We start from the raw sequence: 13,899 nt of genomic DNA on the forward strand, positions 1-13,899 counted from the left end.
TTTAGAATTGGAATAATACAATCCATTTTCCATTGTGAAGGAATTAAGGAGTTCTGCCATAGCAAATTTAAAATTGTTAAAAATGTTTGTTTATTAGAATCATTCAACAATTTCAACATTCTGTAAGATAAATAATCTAGACCTGTTGAAGTATTTTTTCTAGAGTTAAGGGCTGATTGTAATTCTTGCATAGAAAAGTCCTTCAACAAATAAGAATTATTGGTTGTGTGAATAGAGGGAACAGTAAAATTATTTTCAACTGTATCTGGGGTGTATTTATGAAGAAAGTCAGTTACCCAATTGTATTCAGAAACAAAATTTGTGGAAGGAGAGTATGAATTGTTAATTTTTTTAATTTTCTTCCAAATTTCACTCATAGAAGATAAACGATTTAGTGAGGAACAGTATTGCAACCAACTGAATTGTCTTTCGCGTCTTAAAATAACTTTTTTAATAGCCTGAACACGTTTCAAATTAATAAAATTTTCTGTAGACGGACAAGTTTTAAATAAAATATAAGCTTTATGAACATTTTCAACTGCTTGAGAACAAATGTGATTCCACCATGGCAAAGATCTACGACTTGCATTGATGCTGGGTGCAACAGAATGTTTAGCTTTGGGAGCTGAAGCTTCAACAGTACTAGAAATTATAGAACAAAAACTATTATAAGAATTGATGGGATCCACATGATTAACATTGAAATTAGACAACAATAAATTGACCTGTGCTTCATAAGTCTTCCAATCAACCAATTTTAAATTAACATGTTTTAGCAAATTTGAAGAGTTATGAAGCATATTATTAGAATTTGGTCCTAGACACAACCTTGTTAATGTAGGTAAGTGATAACTTCCAAGTGGGTTGTCACAGACCTGCCAATCACACTGTAATACTAAACACGATGAAACCATGGTGAGATCAAGACCATTAGGTCTAGCAATATTTGAACCAATTGTAGTAGGCACATTGCTGTTTAAGAGAACCAAATTATTTTTATCTATAATATCTAGAATGTCCCTACCACGAGCATCAGTAGAATGACAACCCCAATATGGGTGATGAGCGTTAAAATCTCCTGAAAAAATAAAGGGTTTGGGTAAAGAAGAAATTAAATTATTCAATTTATTACTACAGAATCTAGGGGTGCTAATACTAGGACAATAAACACTAACTATGGTGACAGATTTACTATTTAATTGAAGATAAATTGCCACAGTTTGTATTGAGTTATCAGATGCAATAGCAAAATTAGAGAAATGAAAAGAGTTATGAATTAAAATAGCTACCCCATTGTGGTCATTGCCAGAGTCATTTCTTACAACAGAGTAGCCTTTAATATTAAATTTGTGGTGTGGTCTTAACCACGTTTCTGATATAATAGCAACATGTATATTTTGATCATATAAAAATTTCTGGAAGTCAAGTCTATTACTTAATAAGCTTTGTGCATTCCATTGACAAATATTTATTATACCTGTGAATTTTCCGAACAAACTGAATTTGTCTTAAGTATATCCTTAAGAGTGTCTGCAATAGTTTTAGTATTTACAATAGTGTTATTATTGATTTTATTGTGTGTAATCACCTTTATGATTGCTTCAGTGATGAAGCTGAGCATTTTAGTGTCAGAGAGAACAAGTTTTTGGAATTCTTGTGAATTTTTTGGATTAGTAAGTGATGGAAAGGCGTTGTTTTTCAAGGTTTCAGAATAGGATTGTGGAATAATCTTGTTTTTATTTTCAATAATTTTTTGTTTTTTTACTGGACAAGTGCCTGAAATGGCTATATGATTGCCTTTGCAATGAATACAAACTGCATTCGCTAAAGAAACATTACAATTTTTGAAGCTATGGCCTTCAGTGCAGATAGAACAACGTTCTGCATTTTTACAAAATTTGGCAAGATGGCCATAACGTAGGCACCGGAAACATTGTTTAATCGGTGGAATATATGGCAGAACAGGTACACGCCACATTTTTAAATAAACATAATCAGGTAAAGACGCACAAGATGCAAACGTAATCGCCACGGTCTGAGTGGGTTGTAAGTTATAAGATTCGCCTTCTTTTACTTTACGCATTATTCTACGAACACAAATAATTTTTTTTGTTGTAGTAGAAAGAACTTTAAAGATTGTTTTGTTTGACAAGTCTGATGGAACATTAGTTATAACACCAGTTATTTCTGTAACCGCTGCCGGAATAGAAGCAGTGATGCGATGTTCTCTATGGAAAGTAGCATTGTCCAAGAATGAATTAGCCATGTTAGGATTATCGAATACAACCCCCATTCTATATTTGTTGACTTTTTTTAAATATTTTATCCCTTTTACAAAGCGAGTGAAACTATTACTTAAATACATCATATCTCTGGAACCTATTGGGACATTTTCATCCGAGCTAGCTATGAACACGACGTGCTCATGCCCTGGACTATCTTCAGGATATCTACGACTATAATCGGCGACCCTATATGGTTTGTATTTGTCCAGTGGCGACTCTGACGCGTCAGAGTATTCTGAGTCACTATCAGAGCTCTGGATTACCGAATTGGTTTCATATTCTTGCTCCTTCTTTTTCCTCTTCTTGCCGCCCATCGCTGGAAAGGTAAAAACTTACCCCGACCTCAGCAACACTTTATACAAAACAGACTATAGAAAATATATAAATAACGAAATTATATACAAAAGGAAAGGTATTTACAACAAGATTTACAAATATATACAGATTTTGCACAAATTTAAATTTTCCCAGAAAAAAAGACCGCCGTCGCTTCCAAATTCCCGCGCTTTCTCCATACGTTTCCGAATTTGACGTCTGCGTCTGCCATGACAGTTGGAGTTGCGGTTGTTGTTGACAAGAATGAATGAATGACAGCTTCAGTTAAGAAGAGAGTACCTACCAGGTAGGTAGGTCCTACCTAGGTCCTAGGTACCTAGCATGGAATTAGTAGGTACGAAGTACGTACTAAATCCATGGAGAGTAGGTACCTACTTATTTAATAAAGATCTATTTAGGGCGCACGCGGCTCACATCGATTTGTATGCAATATATTGGATAGGAGCGCTGTATATGTGCTCTATCCGTTATATTCTCCTTGGTTCTATCCCTTTTTTCATAAAAAAGTTAAAACATAGGTACACATTTATAATATTTGAAATTAATAGAAAGAGATAAAACATATTTATTGAGATTGGGTTAAATTTTTTAATGAATAAAATAGGGCATATTACGCAAAACTCAGCGCAGATGGCGCTACTGGTACAACTAAGGTACACAAACATTGCCAATGGAGTCAAAAGCGCCAATTTTCAATATTGTTGCAGATTTACGACCAAAAATACCTTCTACGCAATCGTGGTGCGAGTTGCAAGGAAAGGAAGGATTTAGTGGGTTATTCTGAAAATAATAACACTATTTTAGGTTATGTTCTGCATTATTTGGTCAACTTACTATGGTCATAAACTGTCCGAGTTTTTTTCGATCGTTTACTGGCTCGAAAATTTTACAGCGTGTATATTTTCTACAGCTACATTGTTGTATATTTTCACAAACGAATGCTTACATAATGAAAAGATTAATAAAGTGCTCTAAAATAAATGAAATCGACATAGCAAAAGGCGGCAAAGCTTTTGTGTACCTAACATACAGTGTTGTACTCTGGCGGGATAAATGTACAGTAATACTCCCTATCAGGGTATGAAGCAAAGACCATTTAACCTAGTATAAAGTGACTATATAGACGATGGACAAGTGTAACCAAGTGAGGTACCTAGAAGATTAAATAGAATATAAGTAAATTAATTATAGGGGTTTCCGGCCCAATAATCAGTGGCAAATGGAACCGAGCACCTATTTATCATTACATATCCAACACAAAATCGCGGCTTTGATCGCCCGTGGATCGGGGCCTTTAAAAATAATTTCGCGCCTTTTCCTGCTGTCAGCAAAAGATGTCAGTCAACAACGTCAAGTCAAGTGTTAAAGTGAAATTTTGTGGTGGTAGGTAGTGTAATCGTCATTCGTAGAATTTTGTAGAAAACCTTAACAAATAAATGTGATTTTTGTGTGGAATGTTTGTAATTCTATCATGAGTTACGTTCAGAATATTATTGATCGACAATTAGGACTATGTAAGTAATTATCAAATGTATTATTGTATGACGATGTGTTCATAAACATAAGCTGAAGTAAACTAAACTTTTATTCTAGATTATCGCTTCAATTACGACATTGTTTTGAAGCGGCTAGTGGTTGATAGTGAGGAGTCGTTCTATGGACTTCAGAGTTCGTCTATTGTGCCTCAGTTTGACCATGATCCACCTATATTTGCCTGTCGGTTTTCGGAGGCCCACGGCTATGAACATATCCTTGCGATCGCCAATGAAGATGGAAAAGTTGCAATTCAGGTAGGAATACATTCATCCCTCCCTATTGTATAAAAATTACAAGTCGACAATTTTAGAAAAATGAAAGTGACAGACAAACAGGTGACTATCGATTTGACATTTGATTATTAAGGTTTTTTTTCAAATATACCCCGGACTCTTTCATTCAAAAGCCAAGTAAAAATCAATTTTTTTGAAGTTTAGAGTTATGTGTTTTATACTTGTATGACTTTTATTAAAGTGAAAAAGTAACATTTTTGGATATTTAAAATGTTTTTATATTTTTTTTGTGTTTATTACAATTTTTTCTAAGTATTATAACCAAACACATAAAACAGTTTTTGTCTAGTTTTATCTTTCTTTAAAAAAACAATCCAACTTGACTGCATCCCTGTCTGTCACAGGACACGGCTAACAGCAGCTCGGCGGGGTCGCTGGAGAGCTTCCAGTGCCACAACAATGCAGTGTTTGACCTCACCTGGATGCCAAGACACATGAACTTTGTCACTGTCTCAGGTATGATTATTTTATTACTTCCAAGTGCCGAGTTCATCTGAATGGGAGTGAAATTTTAGTTTTAGGTAAAATACTTTCTAGAAATTGCATGCATCTACCTAAAAAAATTTTTTAATCAACATAATTAGCAATCTGGTTTTCTTAACTATCAGCAAATGAGGTGTAAGCATCTAGGCACGTGAGATGTTGCTCCCAGTGGACCAGCCCATTTAATAAATAAAGTTTTAATCGAAGATATATGCCGGAATTTTTTAAGCTGGCACAAGGTTTCTAAAATGCAGAGTTGCACCACCAGGTGATTATGGTGCTTCTGTAGTCTTGATTTTTTGTAACTTTATTGCATGAAAAAATTTTAACCCATGTTAATTTGTTTCAGGTGATCATACCGCTTGCTTGTGGGACATCGCGGAGGGCTCTCCAAAGAGCATTCAGGTATTTTCAAACCATACTAAATCTGTTAAAACTGCAGTATTCAGGCCCAACGAACCGTCTGTGTTCGCCACCGGCGCCCGAGACGGACACATCCTCATCTGGGACATACGAGCCAACAGCCAACCTTCTGTTATATTGAAACCAGATAACTGTCTAATGAATTGCCATTCCAGTTATGTCCCAAAAACTCCAGGCTCCCACGGAAAAAGAGCTCGAATAGACAACCATAGAGCAATAAGTATCACAGGACTGGTTTTCCAAAATGATCAAACGCTAATATCTTGCGGGGAATGTGATGGTAACATCAAAGTCTGGGATTTGAGGAAAAACTACAACATTTATAAACGGGAGCCACTGCCGAAACATTCGATACCATATTGCGGGAGTTCAACAAAGAATGGTTACACGAATTTGATCGTAGACGACGCTAGAATGAGATTGTATGCGAGCTGCATGGATAACGTTATATACTGCTTTAACATATCAACATATAATTCTCTGCCAGAACAGAGGTACATTGGCCATGAAAACAGTACCTTTTACATTAAAACTGGTCTAAGTCCCGACGGTACATACTTGGTCAGTGGCAGCAGTGACAAAAACGCGTACATATGGAATGTCAAATATTCTGAACCAATTGTGAAGTTGACAGGGCATTGGGCTGAAGTTACGTGCGCCGCCTGGTGTCCCACAGGAGATATGAAGATAGTCACGTGCAGTGACGATGCCAGGCATAAAATATGGCGGATCGGTAAAGAATTCCCCGATTCAGATGTAGAATTCAAGGGTAAAGCGGAGATTGTTCCGCGAACAGATGTGGGAACGATGCCACAGTGGGGCGCTTTGGATAAAACACCCAGTTCTTTGAAAAGAAAACTTATTTCTACACCAAATTCGTACAGCGCTAAAAGGTTGAAAATAAACATGTCCGTTAGAAAAACTAAACGCTGCTTGACTGATCTGATGAACGCGTCGAGAGATGCAGAAGATGAAGTGAGCGCAAAACGCACAAAAACTAACGACTCAGATGATATCAAGCTGCTCCCGGCCGGCATTAAAAGAAGATTGGACACTATAGATGAAACAAGCCCAGTGAAAAAATGTGTGTTGGATTCAGATAAAGATTGGACGTATCCTCCTAAGCCAGGAACATCTTTCATGACACCGACAAAGAATTACGAAAAGAAAAATGCGAAAAATATCTCTCCAAAAAGCCCTAGAGGTTCATCTTCAAGTTCCAGCCACCGGTCACCCACAACACCAAATAAAGTAAGAATCATATCGTTCACAACGCCTACCAAAGATTTGCCAAATTTCGTTTTGAACGGAGAAGCGCCACATCAAAGACTCATGTCTCCCGTCAGAAAAAAACAGGAAACCACAGATTGGTTGACGAGGATGTCTCGAGAGAAACGGAAAGATGTTGAAAAGTCGAATGTCCCCGCGCCAGCCCCCTTGAGTCCCCGGGAGAACTTGCCGCAGAGGCGAGCGTCAGTTTCCGAGAAAACTCCGAAGAGTAATAAAAAAAGCAGAACTTTATTGAAATATTTTAGTGTTGCTAAGGATAAGTGAAGTGACGTCGAGATTAAGTATTTTGATTAGCGTTAAGCATGTGATCTGAGGGTCAAAGGTATAAGATATACTTGGATTGTAGCTCAGTGCAGTGGTACCATTTTGCCTAACAATAACATCATCAGCAACTTCAAACAATAGCGCCTTTGTCTCATCTATACTCCTACTTCCTATTAATATTATAAATGCGAAAGTTTGTGAGGATGTGTCTGTGTAGGTATGTCTGTTACTCTTTCACACAAAATCTACTGGATCGATTCTTATGAAATTGGGTACAAGGGTAGAATATAACCTGGATTTTATCCCGAAATTCTCACGAGTACAAAGCCCCTGGGCGTAGCTTGGCGTGCGTAGAATTACCGGTCAAGGTCAGATACATTCATGAGAACCATGAGGCATCTCGAAATATGCTCATACAAACAGTTTGAAATAAAAGGTTTTAAACGGCTTTTGATCAAATTGTGGTCGCCACTGTCTTTGAATAGTCTATCAAATCGGACCTTAGCCGTATCTAAGAAATAAATACAAACATGGACTGAGTTTTTATTCCTATTTTATTCTACAACGATATAGTTATTTAAGTATTTCTGTTTAATTTTTTATTTATGTGAGGTCTGTGGTTTGTCTGTTAATTGTGTTCTATTCCCATTTTTAATGGTAGCATTACAGTCGTGATGAAAATAAAATATTGATTAAATAATATTATAAAAAATTTGATTATTTGATATCAGCAAATTTGAATCGATTTGTAAAATGGATAAACCACAAACGACCACCCGTATAATTATTTCGAATTTTATCTTTTGAGACTTTTAGCCTTTCCATTTACAAATCACAAGGATACTGATGATTCTTAAATAAATATTAGTAGTAAGAGTGAAAGTTGTTTCATTTAAAAAAACCGGTCAAGTGCGAACTAGAGTCGCGCACTGAGGGTTCCGCACAAAATTTTCAACCTCTTTGGGAAAGCTATGGTTGCCTATTAGTCCCTTCGACGTCGACTTCATCCCTTCGATGACCCAGTCGTCTTGTAAAGCCGGGTCTCCAGCAAAAAAAATGAAGACATTCAACAAAAACACATCACAAGACGTTGTTTATGGAACATGTATTTTGACTCCTGCTGCCTTTTATCTCAGCGGTTCCGCCCTAACTTGACTATTGGAGCACCGTGTCTTCGTACTCTTGGCGTGAACAGAAAGGATCTCCCCGGGCATTACTAGTGAATATGCAAAACTCATCGCAATTATCTATAAATATAGTTTGCTAGCTTTTGCCCGCGGCTTCGCAATGAATTTCTTAACATTAATAAAAACGAAAGGGTGCATAGTCAACATATCCAGCATTGAAGGTAAGAAAGCGTCAATGGGAAATCACTTACCTTATTCTGTCAGTAAAGCTGCTTTGGATCATTTTACGAGAGGATCTGCCTTGGAATTAGCACCAAAAGGAGTCAGAGTTAACACTGTTAGTCCAGGGCCTGTAAAGACAGATATTCTAGAAAATTCCAAGATTAATCTAAACTGGGACGAGGTCGCAAATATAATGACTGTTCTAAAAAGAGCCTCTGAACCAGAGGAGATAGCTGAATTGATTCTGTACTTGGCCAGTGACAAGGCTGTTGGTATCACTGGGTCAGACTTTTTAGCCGACAATGGTGCTCTTTTGGCCCAAATAAACGGGGAAATCAAGTAATTTTATAATTTGTATAAGTATTTGTTGTTGAAAATAAATAATGTATGTTAAAAAAAATGAGTTTTATTTTAATTTGATCTGAGTGAACTGTGTGACTGTCGAAATGCAGCTAAAATCTTCGAAATTCCCTTGTTTTTACCCAGTCATCACCAGTAACAATATCAAGAACAATACCACGGATTATAGTAGTAATGGAATGGCACCTTTATTGTTTGCGTATCATGATACCTGAGTGAGCCCCGATTAGACACGGACATCTATCGAGAAGGCATGCCCTTTATTTAACTTTGCTTGTTTTTGAAGCCTCATCGCCAAAACAAAGACTGCTCGTATTTTTTTGATAATTTATCCGCAAACAATAAACATTTGGATAATGGTACAAAGCAAAAAGTCTTGTCAAATCCTCATCTACTTTGTCAAAATATGCTTTTGGAAAAGTAGGTAATGATCAAAATCTTGAAAACCGATTTCGGGAAAAGTCCGACAGATATTTATGCAAATATAATCTTTTGCGAAGGTCTGCATTTGAATATTAGTATTTTTTTATGTTTTAGAAGAGTTTTAAAAATCCCCTTCTATTAGCTTTTAATCAAGTCGTCGTGTCGTATGTGACCCGACATGTTTCCAAGTCTCAATTCTTTAATTTCTAGTATACTAAGGTTTTTTTTCATCATCTTCTGTTTTTTTTCTTCTTTTCTATTCAGTTTATTTTCTCCGTTTGTTTCCAATACTACATTTCAAAGTCTAACCCGGCATATATTGGCAAGTCGAAATATCGCTCAAAAATTGAAATTGACCAAATAATTAATTCCCAGTTTATGATCACTGATGTGATTATATTCTGGCAGAGAATACTTTATGGCCTTAAGTCCGCCTATTGTTTACTTTAATTTTGTGCAATAAAGTTTGAATAAAAATAAATCTGCGCTTCAGAGAGGCACCTCATCAATTTTTTTCCTGTTGCCTATTGATTTAAACTTTGCCGTCGTTGACGTTGTCTCGTATAATAGTTCAATTGTGTATTATAATTACCGATAGCTTTTCAGTTAATAATTTCACTTTATAGCTACTATTATGTTTCTCTCACACACAAATCATGGCCAGCTTGTGTATCCAACGCTAGATCTTCATCAGCAGAGAGATTACGATCAGTCGTGTCTTTGTCTTCGTCCACTAATGGACTTGATGGTAAAAGTTAGTCACATACAACTTTCATTGTTGTTTCAAGGTAGAATTTTGTCAATTTTCTATAATCAATCTGTGGATAGTAGGTCCGTTGATTTATTGTTAATATATTATAATAATTCGATGAGTATGTTAAGATATGTATCTCGGTGCTACAATGAAGCTTTTTATAAGCAGACATCTCAAAGACTGCGCTTGATTAAATTGTAGAATTTGTAGAGCTGTATTATTTTCATTAAGATATAGAAGGAACGTCATCTAGAAAAATGTAAATTCAAGCTACCTACTACTCTATCATTGCCATGTGTTCCCGGTTACATTAGGGGTTGTGACGCCTCAAGCTCGGTGTCAGCATAATGAATATGAAACAATCACCAGGATTAATTGAAGATCAGTTACGAGTATCCTAAGCACCAAGTTCTAATTGTGAGCACATTAAGAAAACTGTGGACACTTCTAAGACTATATCGATTCATATCCGTACAGTTAATTGAGACGCTCGTTGTCGTCGGGAGCTTGAGAGAGTTGCTCCAATTGATGCGGACACCGATTCGTCATCGAATGATACATTACGCTGCATCCGACTCATTGCTTCCATATACACGGTTAACGTGTAAAAAGTATGTTTACATCTTAATTTCAAATATCTACTTTCTGATTAAAATTACCTCCATGGAGCTCCGCCTTATAATATTAGTAGTAAGGTTAGTCGGATACCTGGTACTTAGTATTGTAGTCTTCAAATTGTAAGAGTTCAGTTCAAATAAAAAGGTCTCTTTACTGTGTTTTCCTTTATCATGATTTCTATGACTAAAGTAAAAATAAAATAAAAAAAGATGACAAAGTGGTTGTCTGTTAAAACAGTGACAATGCAATAAATAAAAGAAAAAATCGGTCAAGTGCGAGTTAGTCTCGCGGACCTAGGGTTCCGTCCCTCTTTGGGAATGCTATGGTTGCCTATTAGTCCTTTAATTGTCGTGTAAAGCTATTCAACAAAAACACACAAGACATTGTTTATGGAACATGTTATTTAACTCTTGCTGTCTTTATCTCAGTGGAGCATCATGTCTTTGTACTCTTGGCGTGAACTGAAAGGATCTTCCCGGGTACTACTAGTGAATATGCAAAACTCATACCAATTACCATAAATAAGTTTATTATTGTATATCTCAAAAGCTGTGTCTGTTCAAAATTTGTTACCTACATTGTAAATTGAATAAGCGATGGCATGAGACAATCAACTGCCGCCGCCTGGCGTGCATACATCGTGTAACACGTTGTTGTCGTTTACTGTTAAATGAAATGGTCCCTTGAATTGGTTCTCAAGTTATTTGACAGGACGTTATCAGTATGTTGGGATAACGCAAAGCGATGCTACTAAACAATATTCGTATAATTTTCCTACCAGTAGAGGTGTACCTTAAGGCTCGATAACCGATTCTAGGTCATCGGGAAGTACCCTGTAGCTTTTGATTCCTTTGTGAAATCGTAAAACGCACTCATTTTGTATGGAATAAGTTACAAATATAACTTTTTTTCTGTGATGTAACTATAAATTACCAAATTTTTTCCTATATTAGTACGGTATGCCCCAACGTTTTCCCTATAGGTTTTGATTCCCTTGTGAAATCGCAAAATATGCGACATAAACTTGTCAGATTTTTTGATCGCGTTAACGTATAAGTTTGATTTCCCAAGACAAGCTGAAAGAGACCGTAGACCTGGGTATTTGGTATAAAAGGGTTTGAAGATTTGTGGCATACCTACTGCCGCCATTTTGATTTTTTTTCAAAATCGCGGCCAGCCATGAAACGTATATAAATCGATAGCTGACATTAATACCAACAAAAAATATTAAAACAATGACCCTCGTAAAGTGTCAGGTTTCTGAGATAATAACCGTCAAAGTTGATCACGTGACATCCATAATTATAAGCAAGGGTATGTTATGCTATGTTCTGATGAATCAAGATGTTAAAAAAAATAACTTTTAGAACAAATATGTATGTTGCATTGTATCTGGATATATTTTTCAACTTAATAACATATTTTGTGACCATCTAAATGTGAGTGCAGTATCGTCATTTGATTTAATATGACATTTGACATTATAGGGTAAATAAAAGTAATAGGTACCTCTGTAAAACCATTTACTACATAACATAAGATAGGAATAATCATAAAATTAAAAATTCTCTTTACACTTATATTGTGGCATAATTTTTTGGTTACCTACTACAATTTCTCTTTGCGAAAATAGTTATATAAACCTGGATTTCTTTTTTCATTGGTACAAAAGGGAAAATAATTAAAAGTACAGTGTAGGAACAGTATTTTTATTGCCCGATAAACATTTTAAGGCATCATGCTTTTAGTATACACAATTTAAACACTTTTGAGACTAAAAACACAAAAATCACATTCATAACATCAATACAAATACTAAATAACGAATAACTCGCACAGAGAGGCGTTTACTCCCGCATAGAAAGAACACAGGTAGCAAACTGAGTGCAGCGGTCGGGGGTATAAAGGTGGCGCGGGCGCTCCTCCCCCCGCCACACTCCCCCCCAACCCCGCTTGTAGTGTGTCTCGCTTGCACATTAGAATAATACAATATATAATCTATTTTCTTGTTATATATAACACCTAAAACAATACCTAATGAACAGTACGTCACCATTGACTTTTTTGTCGTAGTATGAAATATTCTTATTAAGTACATAGTAGCCGCAACATGTAGAAATATCATGAGGCATAGTTATCTATGTTTTATTATTAATATTATCTATACCTATTAGAATATTTTGTGTATGTTTACACATTGTTATACCAAATAGATGGGATTATAGTCGCTATTAAAAAAAAATCACGTGATCAACTTTGACGGTTATTTTCTCGGAAACCTGACACTTTATGAAGGTCATTGAATTAATATTTTTTGTTGGCATTAATGTCAGCTATCGATTTATAAAAGTTTCATGGCTGGCCGCGATTTTGAAAAAAAATCAAAATGGCGGCAGTAGGTATGCCACGCTCCATAGTAAAATCTTCAAACCCCTTTCAACTTTATATCTTTACGCGTTCCTTAGAAAAAGGGTATTGACAGTCGGACAGACAGACAGACAGTTGCGTTTTTACCTTTTGAGGTACGGAACCCTAAAAATTACCGCGACGTTTATTTAAATATTGAAAAAGCAATTTTAAGCAAATATATGACCTCAATTCTCGTTCAATCTCTGCCTAAAGATACAGAACGACAGTTAAAATTAAAGCTAATGTCTATTACTTTTTCCAGGCCTATTTTACTTTTCTCGATTGGGAGCTCAGATGTGTGATTCTAAGCATGTCCTTCTCTTTTCTTCCAAAGTTCCTGTGCTTCATCAGTATCCATTCTTTAACTTTAAGTTAATGAAATATAATTATTTTTAACCACTACATGAAGCAGACGACGAAAGGAGCATGTATAAGGTAAGCTTTGTGTACATTTTGTTCCTTTGCAAGGGCTCCCTGCGAACCAGCGCCACCAACACATTTTTATCAATTTCTTTAAAATAATAGCGAGTGAGTATTAAAATAATACCACAGCAGAACACTAGGTATAGGATTTTATTAGATAGACCCTATTATAGTTTTCCGTTATACAAAATTTCCTTTTTAGTAAAATGTGACAACTGTGTTCAATAGAACATTATTGACAGTCCCACCAAGTAGTGAAACCACGAACCCTACTTCATACTTATGACTGGTAGGCCCACGAACCCTAGTGTTTAAGATTCGTGGGACCGTGAGTAACAGTGGGACAAAAATCTTTATAACAAAATCAATTCCTATATCTATTGTAGCATAATCACCTGTGGTATTTTTTACGTTCCACTATTAATTAAAAGAAATAGATAAATACGCGATCGTGGCGCTGGCTGGCAGGTTGGGCCCAGTCATAAGTATAGACAATTTCGATTCGCGTCGACATCTGTCCCGAGTTCATTCCACAGAGTGGAATATTATAAATGCGAAAGTAAGCTTGTTTGTTTGTGTTTGTTTGTTTGTTTGTTTGTTTGTTTGTTTGTTTGTTTGTTTGTTTGTTTGTTTGTTTGTTTGTTACCTTTTCA

General features: G+C 35.9%; 2 protein-coding genes across 2 annotated transcripts; both read left to right on the forward strand.

The window, feature by feature from the left end:
- Positions 1–3,976: 3,976 nt before the first annotated feature.
- l(2)dtl (lethal-(2)-denticleless) lies at positions 3,977–7,450 on the forward strand. The gene is made up of 4 exons (XM_053756896.2): positions 3,977–4,135; positions 4,215–4,411; positions 4,795–4,906; positions 5,283–7,450. Exons 1-4 carry the CDS (start codon positions 4,093–4,095, stop codon positions 6,908–6,910), a joined length of 1,980 nt encoding a protein of 659 aa, XP_053612871.1. The 5' UTR covers positions 3,977–4,092; the 3' UTR covers positions 6,911–7,450.
- An 822-nt stretch (positions 7,451–8,272) lies between these two features.
- LOC128676527 (3-alpha-(or 20-beta)-hydroxysteroid dehydrogenase-like) lies at positions 8,273–8,602 on the forward strand. Its single transcript, XM_053756669.1, has one exon. It carries the CDS (start codon positions 8,273–8,275, stop codon positions 8,600–8,602), a length of 330 nt encoding a protein of 109 aa, XP_053612644.1.
- Positions 8,603–13,899: the final 5,297 nt, after the last annotated feature.

Source organism: Plodia interpunctella, chromosome 16 (genome assembly GCF_027563975.2).
Source record: "Plodia interpunctella isolate USDA-ARS_2022_Savannah chromosome 16, ilPloInte3.2, whole genome shotgun sequence".
NCBI classification, from domain to species: Eukaryota; Metazoa; Arthropoda; class Insecta; order Lepidoptera; family Pyralidae; genus Plodia; species Plodia interpunctella.